The sequence below is a fragment of the Phyllostomus hastatus genome, unplaced genomic scaffold (assembly GCF_019186645.2).
Source record: "Phyllostomus hastatus isolate PE091 unplaced genomic scaffold, TTU_PhHast_1.1 phas_contig_1, whole genome shotgun sequence".
Classification (NCBI taxonomy): Eukaryota; Metazoa; Chordata; class Mammalia; order Chiroptera; family Phyllostomidae; genus Phyllostomus; species Phyllostomus hastatus.
In genome coordinates, this window is record NW_025333498.1 from 20,760,990 (window position 1) to 20,784,575 (window position 23,586).

At 35.3% G+C, this 23,586-nt stretch overlaps 1 protein-coding gene across 5 annotated transcripts in view; it reads left to right on the forward strand.

The window, feature by feature from the left end:
- Positions 1-23,586, forward strand: part of FASTKD1 (FAST kinase domains 1) — a 53,494-nt gene that overhangs the window by 18,466 nt on the left and 11,442 nt on the right. For 3 of the 5 annotated variants that reach the window (XM_045831400.1, XM_045831393.1, XM_045831386.1), the window contains exons 2-8: positions 375-890; positions 4,145-4,213; positions 11,568-11,693; positions 13,829-14,227; positions 15,949-16,059; positions 17,561-17,692; positions 21,903-22,389. In XM_045831400.1, the coding sequence (XP_045687356.1) occupies positions 556-890; positions 4,145-4,213; positions 11,568-11,693; positions 13,829-14,227; positions 15,949-16,059; positions 17,561-17,692; positions 21,903-22,389 (1,659 nt within the window). In that variant the 5' untranslated portion in view covers positions 375-555. The remainder of the gene's footprint in view (positions 1-374; positions 891-4,144; positions 4,214-11,567; positions 11,694-13,828; positions 14,228-15,948; positions 16,060-17,560; positions 17,693-21,902; positions 22,390-23,586) is intronic. The other 2 variants (XM_045831411.1, XM_045831405.1) reach the window with 2 other exon arrangements.

Below are 23,586 nucleotides of genomic sequence, written 5' to 3' on the forward strand. Positions count from 1 at the left end.
AGTGTAGTGTACAACAGTGTTTTGACATTTATGTACCTTATGAAGTGATCACTGCAATAACTTTAGTACCTATTTGTCACTGTACAATATTCTTATGGTATTATTGACTATATTTCCTGATAGATATTTTTTAAATGTAATGCAGCAAGAAGCATCATTTCTTGGACATTTAGTTTTGGATCAAGCCCTATTATCTAATTCAGACTAAGAACAATGCCTCTAGTTAGTGCAAAAAAACAAAAACAGCAAAAAAAACCCCCAAACCAAACAAAAACAAAAATACCAAAGAAAAACTTGTTACTTTCATTTGAATGTTAGAATTAATTTGTTATTAATAATATAAGTGTAACCATCTTAAACCAATTCTTTTACAGAAATTGTATATTGGAATGGAATTTGGAGCCATCATAATGGAAGCAAAAAATATGAAGGAAAAACAGTTATTTTTATATCGGCATATTGTACCTTGCTACTAGTTGCAAATGGCTTTATTTACCCAAGAAAATTTGTGATATAAATGAAGATACCTTGTTCCTAGACTCGGTGTTTATAAATATGCTTCGTCTAAAAGCTATTTGTCCATTCTCCTGGAGAGTGTTTCATTTTCGACCCTTCAGTTGTGAACCATTAATTAGCCAGATGGAGAAATGTAAAGATGAAGAGCAAGTTTTTGATCTTATTGAAAAAAACAAAGCCGTACTTTCAGAAGAGCAAGTGGGATGTGCATTTAATACACTTTGGCAGTTTCAAAAGCAGAAGACCAGCTTGTTAAAAAATATTGAATGTATCAGAGACCATCCCCAATTTCTTACTCTTTACAATTTAACTGTAAATAAAATGGAATTTATGAATGATGATAATCTGGTGAATGTGTTGTACATCACAAGACAGTAAGTAATAGGCAGTAAGTAATATATTTTTAGATTTTATAGAAATGATTATAGTGTATATTTTAATTGCTAAATATCTCTTTAAGCCCTGGCTAGGTAGCTCAGTTGGTTAGAGTGTTGTCCTGATACGCCAAAGCTGTGGGTTTGATCCCTGGTCAGGGCACATAGGAGAATCAACCAATGAATGCATAAATAAGTGGAACAACAAATCAGTGTTTCTCCCTTCCTCTCTTTCAAATCAATTAAAAAATTAAACATCTTTTTAAAATGGAAAACAAATAGTTTTTTCCTTACAAATAGTTTTCCTAATTATCTAATATTTTTAAGATGCTTAGAAGATATTCTTTGGTTTTGGTAATCATTTTACAATATTTGTGTATGAAAACATGTGCAACCTAAATAGGTACAGTTTTTTAAAAAGATTTTATTTATTTATTTTTAGCTATGGGGGAAGGGAGGGGGAAAGAGAGGGAGAGAAACATCAGTGTGTGTGATTGCCTCTTAAGTGTCTCCCACTAGGGACCTCACCTGCAACCCAGGCACTTGCTCTGATGGGGAATTGAACTAGCAACCCCTTGGTTCTCAGGCCAGCACTCAATCCACTGAGTCACACCAGCCAGGACTAAATATATAGTTTTTATTTGATAGTCATAAAGCTAGGAGAAAGTTTAAAAAAGAACATTGTTTGCAAAGGGAATCCAGCCTTCAGAAGAAATTAATTCCCTAAATAGAGGATTCAGTAGTCATATAATGGGGGGAAAAGCACACAAAAGTTAGTCTTTTTATTAGTTTCATTGTGGAAAAATAGCAGTTTTCTTACACCCAACTTTCAAGGGCTGTTTAAGTAGCTACAGATGTTAAAATTGTACAGTTAGAGATACAGTTATTAGGGAGTCAGCATACATTAAAGGGACGTGAGGCTTTACTTATTTTGGGGATTGATGTTAGACTAAAAAAATGGCTTTCCCTTTTTTTTGGTGGTCTTTCTCAGATTGCAGTATTTTTTTCTCAGGTATATGAAAAGAAGTGTGTGATGACAACAGGCAAAATACCTGGCTTGTTTTCTCAGTGGGCATGTTAGTTTGGAAAATGCTGAACCAGGCAAAATTTAACAATCTTTATTGCAGGGCTCTTCAGAGCCATTAATATGCCAGTGTGTATTACGAATCTCTAAGTTGGGGCATTTTCCAAACTTATTTAATCACAAAGCATTGGTTGAACACCTCATAGGACTGAATGATGTGTGTTAGGCATAGATGGGGAAATGCTTGGTAATAATTTACCTAAAAACTGCATTTCTGTGTTTCCCTCAAATCATATTTTAATAAGGAAAGGATTTCAAGAGTAGAATATACTTGTGGGTCCTGACCATTGTGGCTCAGTTGATTGGGTGTTGTCCCACAAAGCAAAAGGTCAGTGGTTTGATTCTTGGTCAGGGCACATGCCTGGGTTTTGGGTTTGGTTCTCAGTCAGGGCGAGTACAGGAGGCAACTGATCGATGTTTCTCTCCCTCTCTCTCTGCCTCCCGTCCCCTCTAAAAATAAATAAAATCTTAAGGAGAAAGAAGAGATAGAATATAACTGTGCTTCCAAGTTTTTAAAACAAGATGTAGTTTGATTTTGCTTTATGACTCAACCTGAAATTCTTTGACTTCTAGGAGACAAAATAATACAGCCTTAACATTATAAAGATATTGAAATTGGTTAAAAAGAGAAACTTTTATACATACAATATATAGTCCATGTGGTTTAATTATATATGTAAAATATCCCTTATTACTGAAAGTATACTGGAACAGCAACTCTTATATGCTGCTGGTTGTATAATATAATAATATATCATGAACTTTGTTATTTTTTAATTTAAATTTTACTTTTCAGTTACAGTTTACATTCAGTATTATTTTGTTTCAGTTTCAGATTCATATACTTTTCAAAGTGTTTTCCCTGGTATTTCCAGTACCCACCTGGCATCATACACAGTCATTACAATATTATTGACTACAGTCATTATGCTATAGTCTACATTCTTGTGACTGTTCAGAACTACAAACTTGTGCTTCTGAATCCCTTTGCCTTTCTCACTCAGTCCCCCAGGCCCCTTCCCCTCTGGTAACCACGACCCTGTTTTCTGTATCTAGGAGTGTTTCTGTGTTGGTTGTTTATTTGTTTAGTTCTTTAGATTCCACATATAAGATAAATCATATGGTATTTGTCTTCCTCTGACTGACTTCTTTCACCTTCCTAGAAGGATGGACCTTCTAGGTCCATCCATGCTGTGTAGCATGAACTTTAAACTACCCCTGGACCTAATAATTTTGCTTATAAGATTTATCCTAAGAGAGTAATCTAAGATATATATGAAGATTCTTGTACATGGATATTCATCTCAGCATTATTTATAATATTGAAAAACTAAAATCCAAATAGTAGATGAATGTTTAACCAAATGATACTATATTCACTTAATAGGATTGTATAGTCAAAACCATGTTTTGAAGAATATATAATGACTTGTACAAATGCCCATAATACAATGTTAATTTACTGGAAATATAAAAGAAATATGAGTTTTTTTAAAGATTTTATTTCTTTATTTTTACAGAAAGGGGAAGGGAAAGGAAGGAGAAAGAGAGGGAGAGAAACAGCAATGTGTGGTTGCCTCCTGCGTGCCTCCTACTGGGGACCTGGCCTGTAACCGAGGCATGTGCCCTGACTGGGATTCGAACCAGTGGCCCTTTGGTTTGCAGGCCTGCATTTAATCCACTGAGCCACACCAGCCAGGGCCAAATATGGGTATTTTATATGAGTGTAGGAAAAAATAATTGGAGAGAAATATTCCAAAGTAATGATGGTAGCTATTTATGAGTAGCAGTTATAACTGATTTTTATTACCCTATTAAAATTTTTCTTTATTTTACAAACATTATCCTGTAGAAATATTTTTATAATGAGAGCAAAGTAATGTCATGTACTTTTAACATGAAATGCATCTTCGAGCATTCATTGTTCATTGGAGAACATTGAAGTGAGTAGATAAAAGGGTAAGAGGGACATGAGATAAAGTATAGATGTTTATTAGATTATACCAGGAAATCAGAATGCTGAAGTTGGAGCAGACCAGAAATAAGGACTGACTGTGTAAGAGTATAATAATGTAGGGTTCACTTTTATGTTATAATTCTTACTACGTGTATTTTTAATCATTTAAAAATGCATATGTATGGAAAATTATTTTCTCGTGTTTTTATTGAGGTTTGCTGTTGAGGCCCATGACCCACTAGTTGAAGCACTAGTGACTGAGGCTTGGAGAAGACTGGAAAGGCAAGTACCCTGGGTTCTTCCTCTAAGAGCAGGGCTATCTTTTTCAGGGTTAGCATAATGAAATTTTGTAGGAAAAGAATGGGGACTGTGTTTTTCCTTAAGAGAGAGAAAACAGTATTTCAAATGTTTCCACTTTAAATTAAGAGTAGGGAACATAATGTGCTTTTTCACATTTATAATCAAAATATAAATGAGGTAGAGTCAGCTATTCATGACTGGCTTTTTAAAAAACATTTATTTTTATTTTTTAAAGATATTTTGTTGATTGTGTTATTACAATTATCCAGTTTTTTTCTCCCCTTTATCCCCCCTCTGCCCAGCACCCCCCCCATCCTCCAGCATTCCCCCCACCTTAGCTCATGTCCATGGGTTGTACATGTAAGTTTTTGGGCTTCTCCATTTCCTATAGTATTCTTAACCTCCCCCTGTCTATGTTGTGCCTACCATTTATGCTTCTCATTCCCTGAACCCTTTTTCCCCCCCATTCCCTCCCCCTCCCTACTGATAACCCTCCATGTGATCTCCATTTCTGTGATTCTGTTCCTGTTCTAGTTGTTTGCTTAGTTTTTGTTTTTGTTTTTTAGATTCAGCTGTTGATACTTGTGAATTTGTTGTCATTTTACTGTTCCTATTTTTGATCTTCTCCTTTTCTTAGATAAGTGCCTTTAACATTTCATATAATAAGGGCTTGGTGATGATAAACTCCTTTAATTTGTCCTTATCTGGGAAGCACTTTATCTGCCCTTCCATTCTAAGTGATAGCTTTGCTGGATAGAGTAATCTTGGGTGTAGGTCCTTGCCTTTGACTACTTGGAATACTTCTTTCCAGCCCCTTTTTGCCTGCAAGGTTTCCTTTGAGAAATCAGCTGATAGCCTTATGGGAACTACTTTGTAGGCAACTGTCTCCTTTCCTCTTGCTTTTCCTTCTCTCCTTCTAAGATTTTCTCTTTATCTTTAATCTTGGGTGACTTGATGATGATGTGCTGTGGTGTGTTCCTCGTTGGGTCCAATTTCTTTCGGACTCTCTGGGGTTCCTGGACTTCCTGGAAGTGTATTTTCTTCGTCAGATTGGGGAAGTTCTCCATCATTATTTGTTCAAATAAGTTTTGCATTTCTTGCTCTTCATTTTCTCCCTCTGGCACCCCTATGATTCAGATGTTCGAATGTTTGAAGTTGTCCCAGAGGTTCCTCAGCCTCTCCTCATTTTTTTGAATTCTTGTTTCTTCATTCTGTTCCAGTTGGATGTTTATTTCTTCTTTTTGTTCCAAATTGTTGATTTGAGTCCCAGTTTCCCTCCCTTCACGGTTGTTTCCTTGTTTATTTTGCTTTATTTCACTTTATATATCCTTCATTTTGTGACCCAACTCAATCATTTTTGTGAGTATCCTGATTACCAGTGTTTTGAACTCTGCATCTGATAGGTTATCTATCTCCTCTTTGCTTAGTTCTTTTTCTGGAGTTTTGATCTGTTCTTTCATTTGGGCCATATTTCTTTGTCTCAGTGTACCTGTTATATTCTAAGGGGCAGAGCCTTAGGTAGAGACCAGGGTGGGGCAACCAGGGCGGGGCAACCATGCTGTGTTGTGGCACTGTATATGGGGGAGGGATTAGAGGGAACAATCCTGCTTGCTGGGCTCTTGCCTCACTTTCTGTCACTTCCCTTGCTTCCCACAAGCAAATTGGGCCCTTTTGGTAATGATTCATGGGTGGGTGTGTTTATGTACATTCTAGGACCTTGTGGATCTGTCCAGTGAACTCTCCTGTAAGTCTGGGAGTTTCTCCCACTGCTGCAATACCCACAAAATTTTACAGCCAGAGTTTTTGAGGCTTTATATTCCAGAGCCAGAACACTGGATTGCACAGTTTTTTTTGCTCCCCAGTTGTTCCTCCTGGTTATTGGCACGTGAATGTGGGAAGTTCTGCCTGTCAGCTGCTGCCTGGCCCACCTTGTCCACTGTTTCGCTGTGTGTCCTCTCTGTCCAGCTCCCCATCTCTGACCCTTCTACCAGTCTGGATGAATGTTTCATCTTTAAATCCTTGGTTGTTGGACTTCTTTGCAGTTTGATTTTCTGGCAGTTCTGTTTTTTTGTTTTGTTTTGTTTTTAAATTGGTTGTTATCCTTCTTTTGGTTGTGTGAGGAGGCAAAGTGTTTCTACCTATTCTCCATCTTGGCTGGAATCTAATTTTTTTTTATCCTAGGTTTTGTTTATTGATTTTATTTATTTTTTTAAAGTTTTTAAAAAGATCTTATTTATTTATTTTTAGAGAGGAAAGGAAGGGAGAAAGAGAGAGAGAAACATCAATGTGCAGTTGCTGGGGGCTGTGGCCTGCAACCCAGGCATGTGTCCTGACTGGGAATTGAACCTGCGATGCTTTGGTTCGCAGCCCGTGCTCAATCCACTGAGCTATGCCAGTCAGGGCTGTTTATTGATTTTAGAGAGAGAGGAAGGGGCAGGGAGAGAGGTGGGGAGAGAGAGACAGAGAGAGGGAGTGAAACATCAACTGGTTGCCTCCCAACCAATTGTTCCCCCTCCCAGCATGTACCTGCAACCTATGTATGTGCTCTGACCAGGGATCAGACCTGCAACCTTTTGGTGTACTAGATGACACTCCAACCACTGAGCCACCTGGCCAGGGCCATGACTTGCATTTTTTTATCTTCTTTTTATAAGAGTTCTGCTTCAGAAAGAAAAGATTCTCTGAGTGATAGGCAGTTAGTTGAAACCTAGAAATTCATGAGCCATAAAAAGAGAAAAAAGAAGATAGCAGTTTACTAGAAAGGAAACACTTTAATAGTCTATCCTTCTTTCTTTATGGAAAGGCAAAGAACAGAGCTCATAGATGACTTAGGAGCTTTCAGGTCCATTGCTGTGAATAGTATCAATTCAGATTTATTTCCTAATTTACAAACACAGCTCTTTCCAGTGAGTTATAATCAATAATCGTCGAAATAATGTGAAATTTGTTCAGGCTATTTTTAAAAATATTTTATTTATTTATTTTTAGAGAGGAGAAGGGAAGGAGAAATAGAAACATCAATCAGTTGCATCTTGCTTGCACCCTGACTGGGGGCTGAACCCTCAACCCAAGCATGTGCCCCAACTGGGAATGGAACCCTTACTCTGCTGGAGGACATCCAGCCAGCTGAGCCACACTGGACACGGCTGTTCAGAGTATTTTTTTTTTTAAGATTTTTTTTAAAAGTTTATTTATTTATTTATTTATTTATTTATTTATTTATTTATTTATTTTTAGAGAGGGGGATGGAAGGGAGAAAGAGAGGGAGAGAACCATTAATCTGTGGTTGCCTCTAATGTGCCCCCACACTGGGAATCTGGTCCACAACCCAGGCATGTGCCCTGAAGGGAATTGAAACGGCAACCCTTTGGTTTGCAGACTGACACTCAAATCCACTGAGCCACACCAGCCAGGGCTTATTTTTTTATAATACAAAATTATACAAACTCTAATTTGTATTTCATATATAGAATTTCTAAGAGTCAAAGAATAAACATTAATTTATGATTTTTTAATAGTCTCTGTGCGCTGTGATATTTCTTCACTACAATATCTATTAGTCAATGATTTTGTTAAATTTATGAATTTGTGTTACATAAATATAATTTGTAATGATTCAAATAGGATAGATTATTATGATTGCATGTGATGGATCTCAACAAGGATAATAACATATATTTGAAATTCAAATGGAAGATTTTTTTTAAGATTTTATTTATTTATTTATTTTTAGAGAGGGAAGGGAGGGAGAAAGAAAGAGAGAGAAACATTAATGTGCAGTTGCTGGGGGCCGTGGCCTGCAACCCAGGCATGTGCCCTGACTGGGAATCGAACCTGCTACACTTTGGTTCGCAGCCCGCGCTCAATCCACTGAGTTACGCCAGCCAGGGCAAAATGGAAGATTTTAAATATTTATAAAAATAAAGAGATTAGTTTAATGAACTCCCATGTACCCATCATTCAGCTTATCCAATTACCAATGTATAGCAGTCTTGCTTTATCTATATCACTTCCCATTCCCTATTTCCCTTCAGTATATATATATTTTAAAATTATATTTTATTGATTATACTGTTACAGTTTTCCTGATTTTTTCCCCTTTGACCCCCCAGCATTCCTTACCCCTTCAGGCAATCCCCCCATCATTGTTAATGTCCATGGGCCATGAGTATAAGTGTTTTGGCTACCCTCTTTCCTATACTGTACTTTACATTTCCATGGCTATTCTGTAACTACCTATTTGTACTTCTAAATCTTTTCACCTCTTCACCCATTCTCCCCTCCCAACTGGCAACCTTCTGGTAACTTCTTTTTTCTTGCTTTTAAGAGTCTCTCTTTATCTTTAATCTTTGCCCGTTTAAGAATGATGTGTCTTGGAGTGGGTCTCTTTGTGTCCATCATAGTTGGGAGACTCTGTGCTTCCTGGCCTTGCATGTATATTTCCTTCACCAAATTAGGGAAGTTTTCTTTCACTATTTTTTCAGACAGACTTCCAATTTCTTTCTCTTTCTCTTCTCCTTATGGCACCCCTGTGAGACAAATGTTGGACATCTTTAAGTTGTCCCAGAGGCTGTTTATACTATTCTCATTTTTTTGGATTCTTTTTTCTTCCTTTCTGTGTGGTTGTTTTTTGCTTCCTTATTTTGATTTGATTTCATTTCATCAAATCATATCATTGATTTGATTCTTGGCTTCATTTATTCTACTGTTGTTTCCCAGTAAATTGTTCTTCATTTCAGTTAGTGTATCCTTTATTTCTGACTGGATATTTTTTATGCTGCTTGAGGTCCTCACTAAGTTCCTTGAGCATCCTTATAACCAGTGTTTTGAACTCTGCATCTGATAAACTGCCTATCTCCATTTTGTTTAGCTCTTTTTCTGGAGTTTTAATCTGTTCTCCATTTGGGCTGTATTTCTTTTGGCAGTCTCTCTGTGTTTGTTTGTATATATTAGGTAGAGCTGCTTTGACTCCATGTCTTGGTTGTGTGGCCTAATGTAGTAGGTATCCTCTAGGGTCCAGTGGCATAGCCTCCTCATCACTCAAGCTTGGTACTTGAGGTGCACCCTTTGTATGGACTGAGTACATCCTCCTCTTATAGTTGAGCCTTGGTTGATGTTGGCAGATCAATGGGAGGGACTTACCCAGGCCAGTTAGCCACAAGGATTGGCTGTGACCACTGTCCACTAACCTCCACCCTCTGTGGAGGATCAGCTGTGCATGGGCAGGGTGGTGGTGCTCCGATGTGGTCTGTAGCTGTCCCCTAGGTGCATTGGCCCTGGGGTTTCCCAGGTAGTGCAGGCCAAGGGGAGCCCCTACCTGTGTTTTACCTGGGGCACCCTGCCCGAGCCATAAATTAATCTGAGATGGCTGCTGGGCTTGGAGATTCCCAGGTGAAGCCAAGCTGTGACTCTAGTCTGGGCTCACTGAAGCCAGCTATTTCTTGTTTTATAGGATTTAGGAGCTAAGACCAGCCATTGATATGGAAAAGCAGCATGGGTGGTCCTGTAAGTTGGGTGAGGTGGTGTCTCTGTGGACCTCCAAGGTGAGGTGGGTCACATAGTGTTAGTCAGGTTGATGGATTCTCAGGTATGGCACCAGTCTATGGGCTCTGTGAGTGGAGGGCTCAGCAATGGGACCATGTCCTCTGCTCGCCTTCATGCCATACACTTAAGCCTCTCCCTGTATACCACTGGCCACTGGTGCCTTTCAAGCTGCCACCCTGGTGCTGGAGCTCAGAGGGAGTGAGTCTGAGTAGGTGAGTCTGTGTGTGGGTTCCCCAAGAGGAACTGCGTAGGGCTGTAGTAGCCTCCTCCACTGATTCAATCCCTACTGGTTTTCATAGCCGGAAGTTGTGAGGACTTATCTTCCTGGCACTGGAACCCTGGGCTGGGGGGTCTGGTGTTGTTCTGGGACTCCTCGCTCAGATATATCTCCTGAATTTTTATCCATGTGGGTGTGGGGCCATCCCGTTCTGCCTCTGAGCCCCTCCTACCAGTCTTGATGGATGTGGTTTCTTCAATTCTGTAATTGTCAGACTTCCATTTAACTCTATTTCAGACATTCCTGAGTAATGGTTGTTCTGTATTTTAGTTGTAATTGGTGTGGTGCGAAGAGGCAAACCATGTCTGCCTGTGTCACCATTTTGACTGGAAGCCAATAGTATTTTAAATTGTTATTTAATTTGTAAATACCTTAGTATGTAATTTTAAGAGATAAGTACTCTTTTAAATATATATATTATCCCAATGCCATTATAATACTAAGAGTGTTAATAATAATAACTTAATATCACCTAATACCTGTTTTGTGTTCAAATCTCTTTCATTGTTCTGTAAAGGTCTTTATAGGTGATTTATTTAAATTAGTATCCAAAGAAAGTCCACACATTACATTTGGTTGCTTTGTCTCAAGGTTTTCTCTTTTTGTAATTAAACATTTGATTGAAGAATATCATATAAAATTTCACCAATCATAAATGTACAGCTTGATGAATTTTCACATACTGATCACTTCAGGGCAATAGCACAAGATTAGTGAACACCAAAACTTCCTTTTATGCACTCTTCCAGTCATATCCCTTCCCCCTAGTGATAACTAGGGTGATAAGTGATAAGTTAGTTAGTGGTAACTAACCACTCTCTTGATTTCTCAAGTATTAGTTTTTCTAAAATGGAAATGGAATCCTATAGTATGTACTCATACCTAGTTTAGTTCGCTCAGTATATTTTAAAGAGTTATCCATGATGTTGTATGGTTCAGTAGTTTGTTCTTATTGTGGTGTGGTATTCTATAAATATGTGCAACTTATCCATTGTGCCGTTAATGGACATTTAGATTATTTGCAGGTTTTTGCTATTATGTGTTGGGCTGCTGTGAACTCTATATGTTTATCCTTCAGTGAATTTGAAGTCTTTTAACATCATAACAATTCTCGTTTTCTCACTTTCACCTTGCCATTTACTTGTTGAAGAAATAAGGTCATTTTTCCCTATAGAAAAATTCTGAAGTTTTTCATAGCACTGTTGTAGTAGTGATTGTTTTTGTTTGTTAATATACAATCTCCAATTGAAATTGTTCTGTCTCCTCAAAAATAAGTAAATGATTCAAATAATTTTGAATAATTTTTCCCTTTTTAAAATCTTCTACTAGTATCTGATTTTTTTAACTGTTAGCATGGGCTACCTTTATAATAACAAATCATCAACATTTTAGAAAATTTCATTCTAAAGTAGTAATGTATTAGTAATAATATAATAGTATTTTTATTGCTTTTTATTTTACAACTGTTTTTTATGTTTTAAGTGAAAGTAAATATTTTTTATCTTTCCTCAATAGGTTTGATATTCAGGTGCTGTCAAAATTTTCCTCTTGCCTAGTAGATCAACATTTATATTTTAGTCCGTTAATGGGGAAAATAGCTGATATTGTAAATCGGAACTTGGAAACCATACAGGACTTAAGGTAAATTTATTTAGAAGCTTTGTGCTGTGGTGGAAAGATTCTGGGCTTTGGACACATGCATACTTAGTTTGGTCATTTCCTTTTCATGTGACTTTAACTGTTTGGGAAGTTTAATATCTTCATTTATAAAATAGGAATAGTAGTGTATCTACTTTGCAGTGTTGCTGTGGGAATTAGAGATAAATTATCTAAAGTATAACACAATATTGTTGAAAGGTTTGAGATTTTACCTTCCTGGCAAACTAAATTTGCCTGTCTCCCTTTTGACCTCATCTAACCTTAATTACCTCCCTAAAGGCTTTATCTCCAAATTTACTTACATTGTGGACGGGACTTTAACATATAAATTTTTAGGGGACACAGGTCAGTCCATAACATACCAATGTTCATAGCAGTATTAGTCACGATTGCGAAAAGATTTGGAAACAGCCAAACTGTCTATTAACAGATGAATGGACAATCAATATGTGGTACATACATACAGTGGAGTTATTCAGCCTTCACACGGAGGGAAATTCTGATATCTGCTACAACATGGGTGGGCTGCTAAGTGAAATAAGCCAGACACAAAAGGGCAAATACTGCATGATGCTGCTTAATATGAGTTACCCAGAGTAGTAGTCCAAGTCATCGCAACAGGGTAGAATGTCTGTTTTGGGGTTGGGAGGGGAGGAAAATGGAGAGTTACTGTTTCATCAGTAAGGAGTTTAGTTCAAGAAGATGAAAGTATTCTACAGGTGGACGGTGGTGATGGTTGCACAGCATTGTGAATGTACTTAATACCACTGTACTGTACACTTAAAAATGTTTAAAATGGTAAATTTTATATTACGTGTATTTTCATGCCCACATGAAAGTAGCTTGTAAAAGCAGACAATAAAAATTGTAAATTATGTTAACTTTTAAAAATTCTTGAAGTCCTCTGAAATCTAACAAAATCTTTGGACATTTTCCCATTCCAAACTGCAGTTACAAATATTTAAAAAAAAAAATCATTTCAGGAGTCTTTATGGTAAAACTAAATAGCATTGTTAGGTTACTAATTAATGTTAATGTTAACATTAAACATTTTGATTAGAGAAGCCAGAGTCTTGTACAACTAGGTCTTTAAAAATAGGTTTATTTTATTGAAAAGATTAAAGAAATTTGGAAACAAAAATAATGTAAAAGTTCCACTACGCTAATGGTTGAGATCATTTCAAATTTATATTTTGTCTTTTTTTGTATTGTTTTGTTATCATCCCCAATTATTTGTTATATGTTTTTTCCATTTTGCATTCTTTATTCATTATGAATGTATTCTTGTATTTGTGGTTTTCGGATTTTTGTATTATGTAAAAACTGCCATTTGAAAGCAGGGACCTCACTTTTGTAATTTTGGTGTCTTCCAGGTGCCCAGAAGAGTGATTTATGTTCTTTAAAAGTATTTATTTAGAGAGCCCTGGCTGGTGTGGCTCTGTGGATTGAGCACAGGCCTGTGAACCAAACAGTCCCTGGTTCAATTCCCAGTCAGGGCACATGCCTGGGTTTCAGGCCAGGTCCCCAGTGAGAGGGCACATGAGAGGCAACCATACTTTGATGTTTCTTTCCCTCTCTTTCTCCCTTCCCCTCTATCTAAAAGTGAATAAAATCTTTAAAAAATTTTTTTTAAGTATTTACTTAGTGAATATGTAGTAAGTGCTACTTTATGTTTGGTGTTGTCTGTTATATTAATATTAATCTAGCATGAAACATTAAAAATATAAAATTATTCGTGAGATATTTTGCCAAGATTTTATTATTAAATTACAGATACACAGAGAAAGGAGTAATAAAGTGAAATTCTACCAAAAATACAAAATGAGACTTGTCATTTAGTGTATTACACTAAAATATTTTCCTTCAAAGCAGATAGCTGTAGAATGAGATACTGTACAGTCTCAGTAAAAGATATTTCAATGCTTTTTTTGTCCAAAGGGGTTCAATTACTGGAAGATCTGAGTCAAGTCCTGCTAGTATTTAAAAGAAAAATTTTGTGTCATGAAACGCATAATATTTTTACTAGTTCCTTTCTATATCTATTCTTTTAGTCTTAAAATTGTTCATGATTCTTATATAATGTAAAAAAAAATCTTTGCATCTTTTTTCTTTTTCAGGTCCTTGTCTGTTTTGATGGTTAGCATATCTTCTTTAACATCACAACGTTTTCAAGAACAATTAGTGAACAAAACAGAACGTCTTTTTGACACCATAGATTCTTCCCAGGTCAACATTGCAAGAAGAATAGTACAATTTCTTCGAAATATTAAATACAGTTATTACCCATTATTAGAAAGGTGTAATAAGATGTTTTTAAGCAACATGAACAACCTTGATTTGGAGTCAATCAGTAAAATACTTAGTCTATACCACTCTCTACAGTTTCATAGTTTTGAATTTGTGTTAATGGCCAAAAAGAGGCTAACCGAAATGATTCCTCTATTTGATCACCCTGCTAGCTTTGTGAAATTGTTTGTAGCATTGGGACCCATGGCAGGACCTGAAGAAAAGACACAGTAAGTTTAGTTAAAAATGCTTTATTTTTTCTGTGGAGAACTTATGGAGTCTTTAAGCTTAAATCTTCCTGCAGTCCTGGAAGGCACAAAAATTAACCCATTCATCAAGAGAATGGGAAATAATCTTACATGCTCTGTTTCTTGATTCTTTCTCTGTGATTATTCTTATTTATACCTCAAACTCTTATTCTGCTATTGTGTTCTGAAACGGGGCCAGTGACCCCCTGGTGGTCAACATAATGGTGCATGGGGGAGAACACCATTTAAGTGTTTTTATTTTCATTTAGGTTTTTTTTATTGACTTTTTTGGGACCACTTAAATGTTTCTATTCTCTGTTCCTGGGCCATGAGACTGGCTTTAACACAAATATAAGACTTCCCAACCCAGTGCAGGCTGTGGACTATTGAGAATTATAATAGCCATTAACAATGGACCATTTTTTGCTTTGGCTTCACATTCATCATCAGAGGCACTTAGTATGCACATTGGCATATATTCTCATGTCAGGCTTCAGTGCATTTGATCTAGCTCCCATATTTGAAGAATTTCCAGTATTTCCAGATACTAATGTAGATAGAAATTTTAAAGATATAAAAATGAGCAAATACTATGTATGTGATTACTGATATGAACAAACTTAAAAGTACTATTAGTGGGTTAGTTAAGTAGGGGTTCCAGAGAATTGCATAATAGAAGTATCAGCATCATTACTCTGTTAGCCAATACTTCATGGAGAGTTTTATTTTTAAGAATCCTTTGAATTGTATTGGAAGAAATTTAAGGATACAATTTAAGAGACTGTATCAAGATGAGGTCATAATTATTTTACAAAATTTTATTGGAATCTTTTTTTTGTCACAAAGTATTGTTAAAATCTCATGCTAAAGTAGTACAAAAGTTGAATTTAACTGGGTCCCTGCTTTTGAGGACTTCATAGTCTAATTGGGAGGAGAGAAATATATAATTGAAATATGTGAATACAATGACACTGCAATATAATTTATGATTAAGTACCATATTCAAATTAGTGATTCAGACAGTGAGTGCTGTGGGCAGACCGAAAAGTGAGGAAAATGTGGGCTGCAGTGGCGGGGAAAAGCTGTTAGTAGCTGGGCTTGATGAGTCTGCTGAAAGAGGAGGTGTGGAGTAGTGTGAGTAGAAAATTAGTTGATCCTGATGTCTTCAGATTTCATGTTTTGGGCTTGTCTTCTAAAAGACAAGTATTCAAATACTTTTTATTACTACACTACTTTGGATGGTTTCAGAATGGACCATCTTTATAATTTTTCAGTGTAGAGGGTTACAGCAACTACTAAGTATACAAGATTTCTGTTAATGTGCAGATATACTGACCTGATCAAATCTTACTCAATTTAAAAAAATCGGGATATTGTTAAAATGTCAGTTAATTCTTTAGCTCTCATACTGAATCATTTCACTGAATTATTACATTTTTATTACCATTGTAACCTTATCTAATTTGAAAATCAGTTTAAAAACTTGTCTATTTTTAAAGACAGTTTAAGATTAGATTATACTAGACCTTAATTACTTTGAAAAAAAAGTATTTTTATCTGATTTTGAAACTATATACATATTTGAATTCAGTTTTTCTTCATATTATTTCTTTTCTGTTTATTACCTGAGGACTGTTACTTAAAATATTTTTAATAAACTAATATAATTTTTTCATCATAAAAATATTTCTCTTTGCTTCTAGACTTGAATCAACTATACTACTGATGTCAGAGGAGCTGACCGGCCAGCAAGCCCTGGCAGTGATGGGAGCAATGGAAGAGATGGAAACCAGAGATTCACGTCTGATCAAAAAGTAGTCCTTCCTGAAATTCATGCTGCTAAGTTCAGTTGTCATTCATAAGTAGTAGCTATGTTTTTGAGGGAAAATTACGTTTTTTCCCCTATAATCTAGCTGTTGGTTTTGCAGAAATGAGGAATTAACACTTAAGGTATTCTTTATTTCCAAAAAGGCTGTTTTTCAAAATAGAGATTCTAAAATTGTTTATAGCCTTTTTCATTTCATGTGCTACTGTTGTTATTCTGAAGCAGAGTGTCATAATCTAGGAAAGTGGAGAGCATAGAGCAGGACCCTAATTTTCAAAAGGACAGTTTCTGCTAAATAGTTAACATGTCTGTAAGCTTGAATTGTTTCACACCACAGTTGTTACCTTGAAATCACATACCATATCTGGACTTTTTTGTTAACTTGAAATTTAGGAAGGAGAATTTTCATAGTTCAGTTTATATACAGGGTCTGGCAGAAGTAATGGCTGCTTGAGTGTGGTTGGTAGGGTGATAATATGGGTGTGATAATTTATCGTTTTAATTTGAACATTTTACCTGAAATGTCATATGGTGTGCTTGAGTGTAATATTATTATATTACAGAATTACTTATGATTTCATAATGAAAGATTTTATAATTAAAAAAGGATGTTATTTGTGTCATACCCTGTAATGTAATTTTTTATTATCATTATATATTCCTTTTTAAAAATATTCCACCTGTCCTATTCCTTCAACTTACTGTTTCTTAGCATTTCCCATTGCTTTTAAGCATCTGTATTAGAGGGCCAGTAGATTTAAGGAAGAAAATTAAATCAGTTTTGCTAATTGTTAGTAACTGTTGGTAAAGATTTTTGAGGGCGGAGGTTTTGGAATTTAATGGCTCTGTTCTGTGAGATTTTTTTATTTAGGAAGTAAATCTATGCTTTTCTCTCTTCTTACTGTTGATAATTAAATATTTCCCACTTCATTGATAGCTCTTACCTCATTCTATTTTGTTACATTTCTATCACCATCTTTTTAAAATTAATTTTTAAAAGATTTTATTTCTTTACTTTTAGAGAGGGAAGGGAGGGAGAAAAAGAGAGAGGGAGAAACATCAGTGTGTGGTTGCTGAGGGTCATGGCTTGCAATCCAAGCATGTACCCTGACTGGGAATTGAACCTGTGACACTTTGTTTCGCAGCTCTCACTCAATCCACTGAGCTACGCCAGCCAGGGCTTAAAATTAATTTATGTTTATTTTTCAGTTACATTTGATGTGCAGTATTATTTAGTTTCAGGTGTACATCATAATGGTTAGACACATAACTTATGAAGTGATAATCCCCCTCCTCCCCACTAAGTCTAGTACCACCTGGCAACGGTTCTGTCACCATCTTGAACAGCTCTGCAAGAACACAAAATCTTGTCTCATTCATTGCTGTTTCTCTAGCACAGAGCATGTCTGGCATGGCAGGAGCTCCTCAGTAAATGTTTAATAAATAAATGAATGAACTGGTTATAATACATGTTTTATCATTCTTTTTAGAATTGCTTCAATTCTGCATAAGAATTTGGATAATTATAAACCAATAGAGTTATTGAAGATAAGTCAAGCATTGACTTGTCTACATTTCCAAAGTAAAGAGCTCTTTGTGAGACTTAGAGAATTACTGCTTAGGTAAGATTAAAGTATAATTGTTTGTTGAGTCTTTTATTTATTATCTAATCTTTCAAGTTGTAATCTAGTTTTGTTTAATTATGTAAAGAGTTGTGGAACTTTTGGAGTTAGAATTAGGTAGCTTATTAAAAATGTTGACACTTACTTTCCCCATGCCCATTCTGCCTATGCTTATACTTGGTATATTTTGAAATGGAAATGAGGCCAGTAAGGTGATGAGTTCCCTAGGGCATGAACAGTAAAAGTCAAGCCATTCTCTTGCCTGCAGGCATAGAATAATCATGAAACTATTGGAGCTGCTGAAGAAGGTGATATGAATTTAGGAACATTCATATTTATGGGCCTTCAGTTGTCTTCTTGCTTGTTTTAAGGAAGATGATTTGAGTTTTGGTGGTGGGTACATAATGCAATATACAGATCATGTATCAAACATGTATATTTCAGACCTCTATGATTTTACTAACCAATGTAGTTCCAATAAATTTAATTAAATTTTTATGTGTAATTTTAAAAATAAGATATATAAAGGAAATGTTAGTGAAAAGGTATTTTCATACAGAATTTTTCCTTTATAATGTAAAATTCTCTGCTTTTTTATGAATGTAGCATTCACATTTCAGCTAAGGAGTTACTCAGTTTTCCATTGACTTTCATTATAGTAAAGTGGAGTTTCCTATTACAAATTTCCATTTTAAAGGTCAGAATAATAACTTCAATGAAATGATATAATTCAGTTTGCTATAGGTATGTTAATAGAAAAAAAATAAGAGTGGGAGTGTCAAAGAAGATTTCATTTCAACTGTAATGTTTCATTTCCTTTATAAAAAGATTGAAGCAAATGTTACGATGTTGAAGTTTACGATTTCTTTTTTTAATTTTTAAATTTTTAAAAAATCCTCATCTGAGGATATGTTTATTGATTTGAGAGAGAGGTAGGAGGGTGGGGAGAGAGAGAGAGAAAGAGAAACATCACTGTGAGAAACATTAATTGGTTGCCTCCCGTGTGTGCCCTGACCTGGGATCAAACCCACAACCTTTCAGTGTAGGGAACAACGCTGCAACCAATGAGCCTCCTGGCCAGAGTGAAGTTTAGTAATTTTTGTAGCGGGAGCCCTTATATGTCTGTATAATTTAAATTTTTTTCAAAAAATTAGTTGGGAGATGTTATGTAAGATCATAGGGGCTTATGCTTCAGAATTACCTGTCCCCACTTCAGTACAGATTGTGTGAAAGCACTTAATCTAATTAAACTAGTTCATATAAATGTTTATATAAATAGCTTCTGGAATTATATTTATTTATTTATTTAAAGATTTGATTTATTTTTAGAGAGAGGAAGGGAGGGGGAGAGGGAGAAAACATCAAAAAGTAGAAAAATACATTTTTTAACATACTGAATTATAATCTACATAAAATATATATCCCCTCATCATCCTGTTCCCTTCAAACCTCCCCCCAGGTTAATTACTACCCCTACTCTTAACTCCTTGGATTAATTTGTCTGTTTTGTGTAGATTCTTTTGCTCAATTTTTTATGAGGTTTACCTATGTTTTTGCAGTATAGTATTCATAAGAATATAACAAAGTTAATTTTTTTATCCATTCTTCTGTTGATGTATATCTAATTTATTTCCAGCTTTTGGCTATTATAAGTAGTGCTATTATGAATAATATCCTTGTACATATTTTTTAGTGAACACGCGTATGCATTTCTGTGGATATTTACCAAGGAGTATGCAGTGACTGGACTAGCCACTTCCCATGTACAGAATGTGAGCGTTCCATTTGCTTCACAATATTCCCAACACTTGGTCTTTTTTCCTAATTTTAGCCATGCTGGTGGCTATGTGGTGATATAAATAAACACACATGCAGATGTAAATTTTGGAATTTGAGGATGAATCTCAAGGAAAAGCATCAGTTGGAGGTTAGAGAGATTTTGTTGGGGGTTTATTTTTATACAAGTATCACAAGTATTCCCAAGTGTTGGGAAGTATTGAGAGTTCTATCCCTTGAGTCAATTCTGCAATTAGATATGGCTTTGGGGGGCTTTCTTTTTTATATATAAGACAGTGTATTAATTTTTCATGGTTATAAATAAAATACTCATTGAGTGCTTACTCAGTACTTACTCAGTACTGTCTCAGGCACTGCACCAAATATTATGTAAAAATCATAAGGTTTTTTTTTTTTAGTTCAGAGGGCGATGATTGGGTATACATGATGATTGGGTATTCATGCTATTATCTCCCTCTGTTCCTCAAACTTTTTTTAAAAATTAAATTTATTGGGATGACATTGGTTATAAGATTATATTGGTTTCAAGTGTATAATTTTATGATATATCATCTTTATATTGTATTGTGTGCTCACCATCTAAAGTCAAATCTTCCATCACCACATATTTGACTCTCTTTACTCTTTATTACTCCCTCACCCCCCTTCCCTCTGGCAACCATCATACCATTGTCTGTGTCTATGAATTTTTGTTTGTCGGATCTTTTTATGATGTCAGTACGTTACCTGTCTGATATGAAAAAAAATTTGAAAGAAAAAGTCATTTATAAAACTGTTCACCTACTGTGAACATTTGGTTTATTTCCTTGTGGTATATACTTACATACATATGTATGTACATACATATTTTTTCTTTCATAGTTAAGAATCATGAACATGCAGTTTTGATTCTTATTTTATTTCCCACATTTAACCTTACCACCATTTCCCTACGTCATTTAGAACTATTTGTAAATGATTTTTTAAAAAGATTTTATTTATTTAGTTTTAGAGAGGGGAAGGGTAGGAGAGAGGGAGAGAAACATCAGTATGTGGTTGCCTCTTGCATGCCCCCTACTGAGGACCTGGCCCACAACCCAGGCATGTGCCCTGACTTGGGATTTGAACTGACAACCCTTTGATTTGCAGGCTGGCATTCAATCCACTGAGCCACATCAGCCAGGGCCTATTTGTAAATGTTTTTAACAACTGGATATTACCAATCATATGACTACTGTAATTCATTTATGTATTTTTCCATCACTGGGTAGATTGTTTTCAAATTTTAGCCACATTAAAAATATGATTAATAATGTCACACAAGTCTTTGCCTACATTTTAGATTATTTTCTTAGTATAGTTCCCTCAACAGGGATCATGTCAAATGATATACTTATAAAGTTCTTCAACCATACTGTTAAATTACTTTCCAGAAAGGTTATAGCAACTTTAAAGTTTACAAATAGTGAATGAGAATACCTGTATCAGTGTACTCTTGCTAGAATTGAATATTATGTTTATGTCAATATGCTTATTTACTACTTTAAAAAGTAACTTAATTTTGTTTTAATTTAGATTTGACTATATCTTCTAGTACTTCTAAACCTAAAGATTCTTTAAAAGCTCCCAGTTTTTTATTTGATTTTAACAGCTGCTGTCCTGGTGGTAGGAATCTTACCATGGAGGTTTGGGAAAGTCAGAATAAGGAATGGAGTCAGCCCTGGTTGGTGTGGCTCAGTGGATTGAGTGCTGGCCTGCAAACCAAAGGGTCGCCGGTTCCATTCCCAGTTAAGGCACATGCCTGGGTTGTGGGCCAGGTTCCCAGTAGGGGGTGTGCAAGAGGCAGCCACACATTAATGTTTCTCTCCCTCTCTTTCTCCCTCCCTTCCCCTCTCTCTAAAAAATAAATAAATAAAATCTTTTTAAATTTTCAAAAAAAGAGAGAGAGAATGGAGTCAATTGTATGTATTTTCTGGGATTTTTTAAGGCTAGACTTCCTGTATAGCAAAAGTAAAATAAGAACCAATATAATTGAGTGATTACTGTATGGCAGTGCCTATACTGGGTACCAGCTCCTGACAGGTCATATCAGAAATTCTTTAGTCCAAATTCTGTCTCTAGCAACAGCACTGGAAAGAAATATTCTGATGATGTTCTGACATTGACCTTTTGTTTGCAGCAACTGTGGTTTTGTTTTTGCATAAAAAGTTTGGAATGTGCTTTAGATTATCTTAGGGCTTCCCTTAGTAACTCTTTATGGACATGTCATCTTTGAATTAGTTAGCCCTTCCTAAATTAACTTGTATTTTTAGCCTATCCCACCTATGAATTATAATAATTACATACTCATATTATATATGTTACTTTATATGTTTTGGCTTTTGTTACTGATGTATTAATTTTGTTCTTTTCACTCTCCCTCTTTTCTTTATAGTTACTTGAAAATTAGTGTCAAACCTAGTGAGATCTCTGTCCTGGTCTCTGCTATTTCTATGCTTCCATCTCCTCACCTAGATGAAGCGGGGATATCTCGAATTGAAGCAGTTTTACCACAGTGTGACCTAAATGACCTGAATAGTTTTGCCACATCTGTTTTGAGATGGATTCAGTATGGTCACGTGTATCTGGATAATACTACTGGAAAACAGCTGAAACTACTTCAAAAATTAGATCACTATGGTCATCAGAGACTACAAAAATACAACAATCTGAATCTGTTATGGGAAGAACTTAGATCTTTGAAAGGAGACTGGTTTGCTGAGTCACTTCTTGAAGATACAATTGCTACTTTGCAGTGTTTGATGGATCAAATTAATTACATAAATGTTGCAGGAATTGCATCCTTTATCTCTAGAAGTAACTACCTCAATACTTTGCTGCTTGATAAGATAGCCTCAGTGGTCCTTCAGCAGATTGAAAAGGTGAATTTGAAACTTCACATAGTTTTATATAGTTGTCAACTTGTAAAAACATAAATGCTTATCATGAAAACTTTGAGAACTTGATTAGAATTTGAAGTTTAGAAATTAAAGTCTGGTTTTTGGTTCAGTAATTTGTTGTTTCTCTCCTTAAGCCCTTTTTCTCCAGCATTGCAGTTAGGGGCAGACTGTTAAGATCAGTAATCAAATTTCATTGACTAGAAAATACTTAAAGCAATACTGGTTGTATTAGGATATTAGAGTACAAATGATTTTTTTCCCCTTTTCCTTATTTTCTGTAATCCTGTGATACTACTTTTGCTGTTTAAAAACAATTACATTCAAAAGTGTGAGAGTAGTGTGAAACAGAAAATTATAAGGTATCTACTGACTTCAGTACAGCTGACTGTTGAATAATGTGGTCAATCCTCATGTAAGTTTTAACTCCCCCAAAATGTAATCACTGATAGTCTGTGGTTGACTGGATAACATAAACAGTTGATTAACACATATTTTGTATGTTATATGTACTATATACTGTATCCTTAAAGTAAGCTAGAGAAAAAAAATAAGATTATAAGGAAGAGAAAGTACATTTATAGTATTTATTGAAGAAATTCTGCGGATAAATGGATCTGTAGTTCATTCAAAGCTGTGTTTAGGGTGTACTGTATCTTAAATTGTCAGTGTGTCTTCCTACAAATTCATTCCTGGAACTTACTTACAAAATGCTGCCTTTTGTGTTAAATGAGAAGCTCACAAAATTTACTGTATATATAAGGGTAAGGCTTTTACTTAGTATTTCTCTCAAATGAAAATAAAAGTGTGTCTTATTTGCTTAGCATATTTCTTGGCAGTATTGGATGAATGAGTGAATAGTGAAATAAAGTGAATGAAAGACAGATAAATTCTGGTGATTATAAACTAAGAAACTCCATTAATTACATTATGTAAGTCTATAAAATGCCCTGATATATATTTTAGTGATACTGTTTCCCATTCATTTTTATGACTAGTGAATTTCTAGAGTGGGATTTTTATACCTAACAAAATTAATTTGTAAATTATCTGACTTAACTTTTCTTTATAATACTCAGAGTTACTAGAAATTAATGGTAGGGTAGAATAGATTATACCAGGGTGGAAAAATTAATAAACAGAGTGATACATTCATTGTTTAACTATAGGCATGTTCATTTA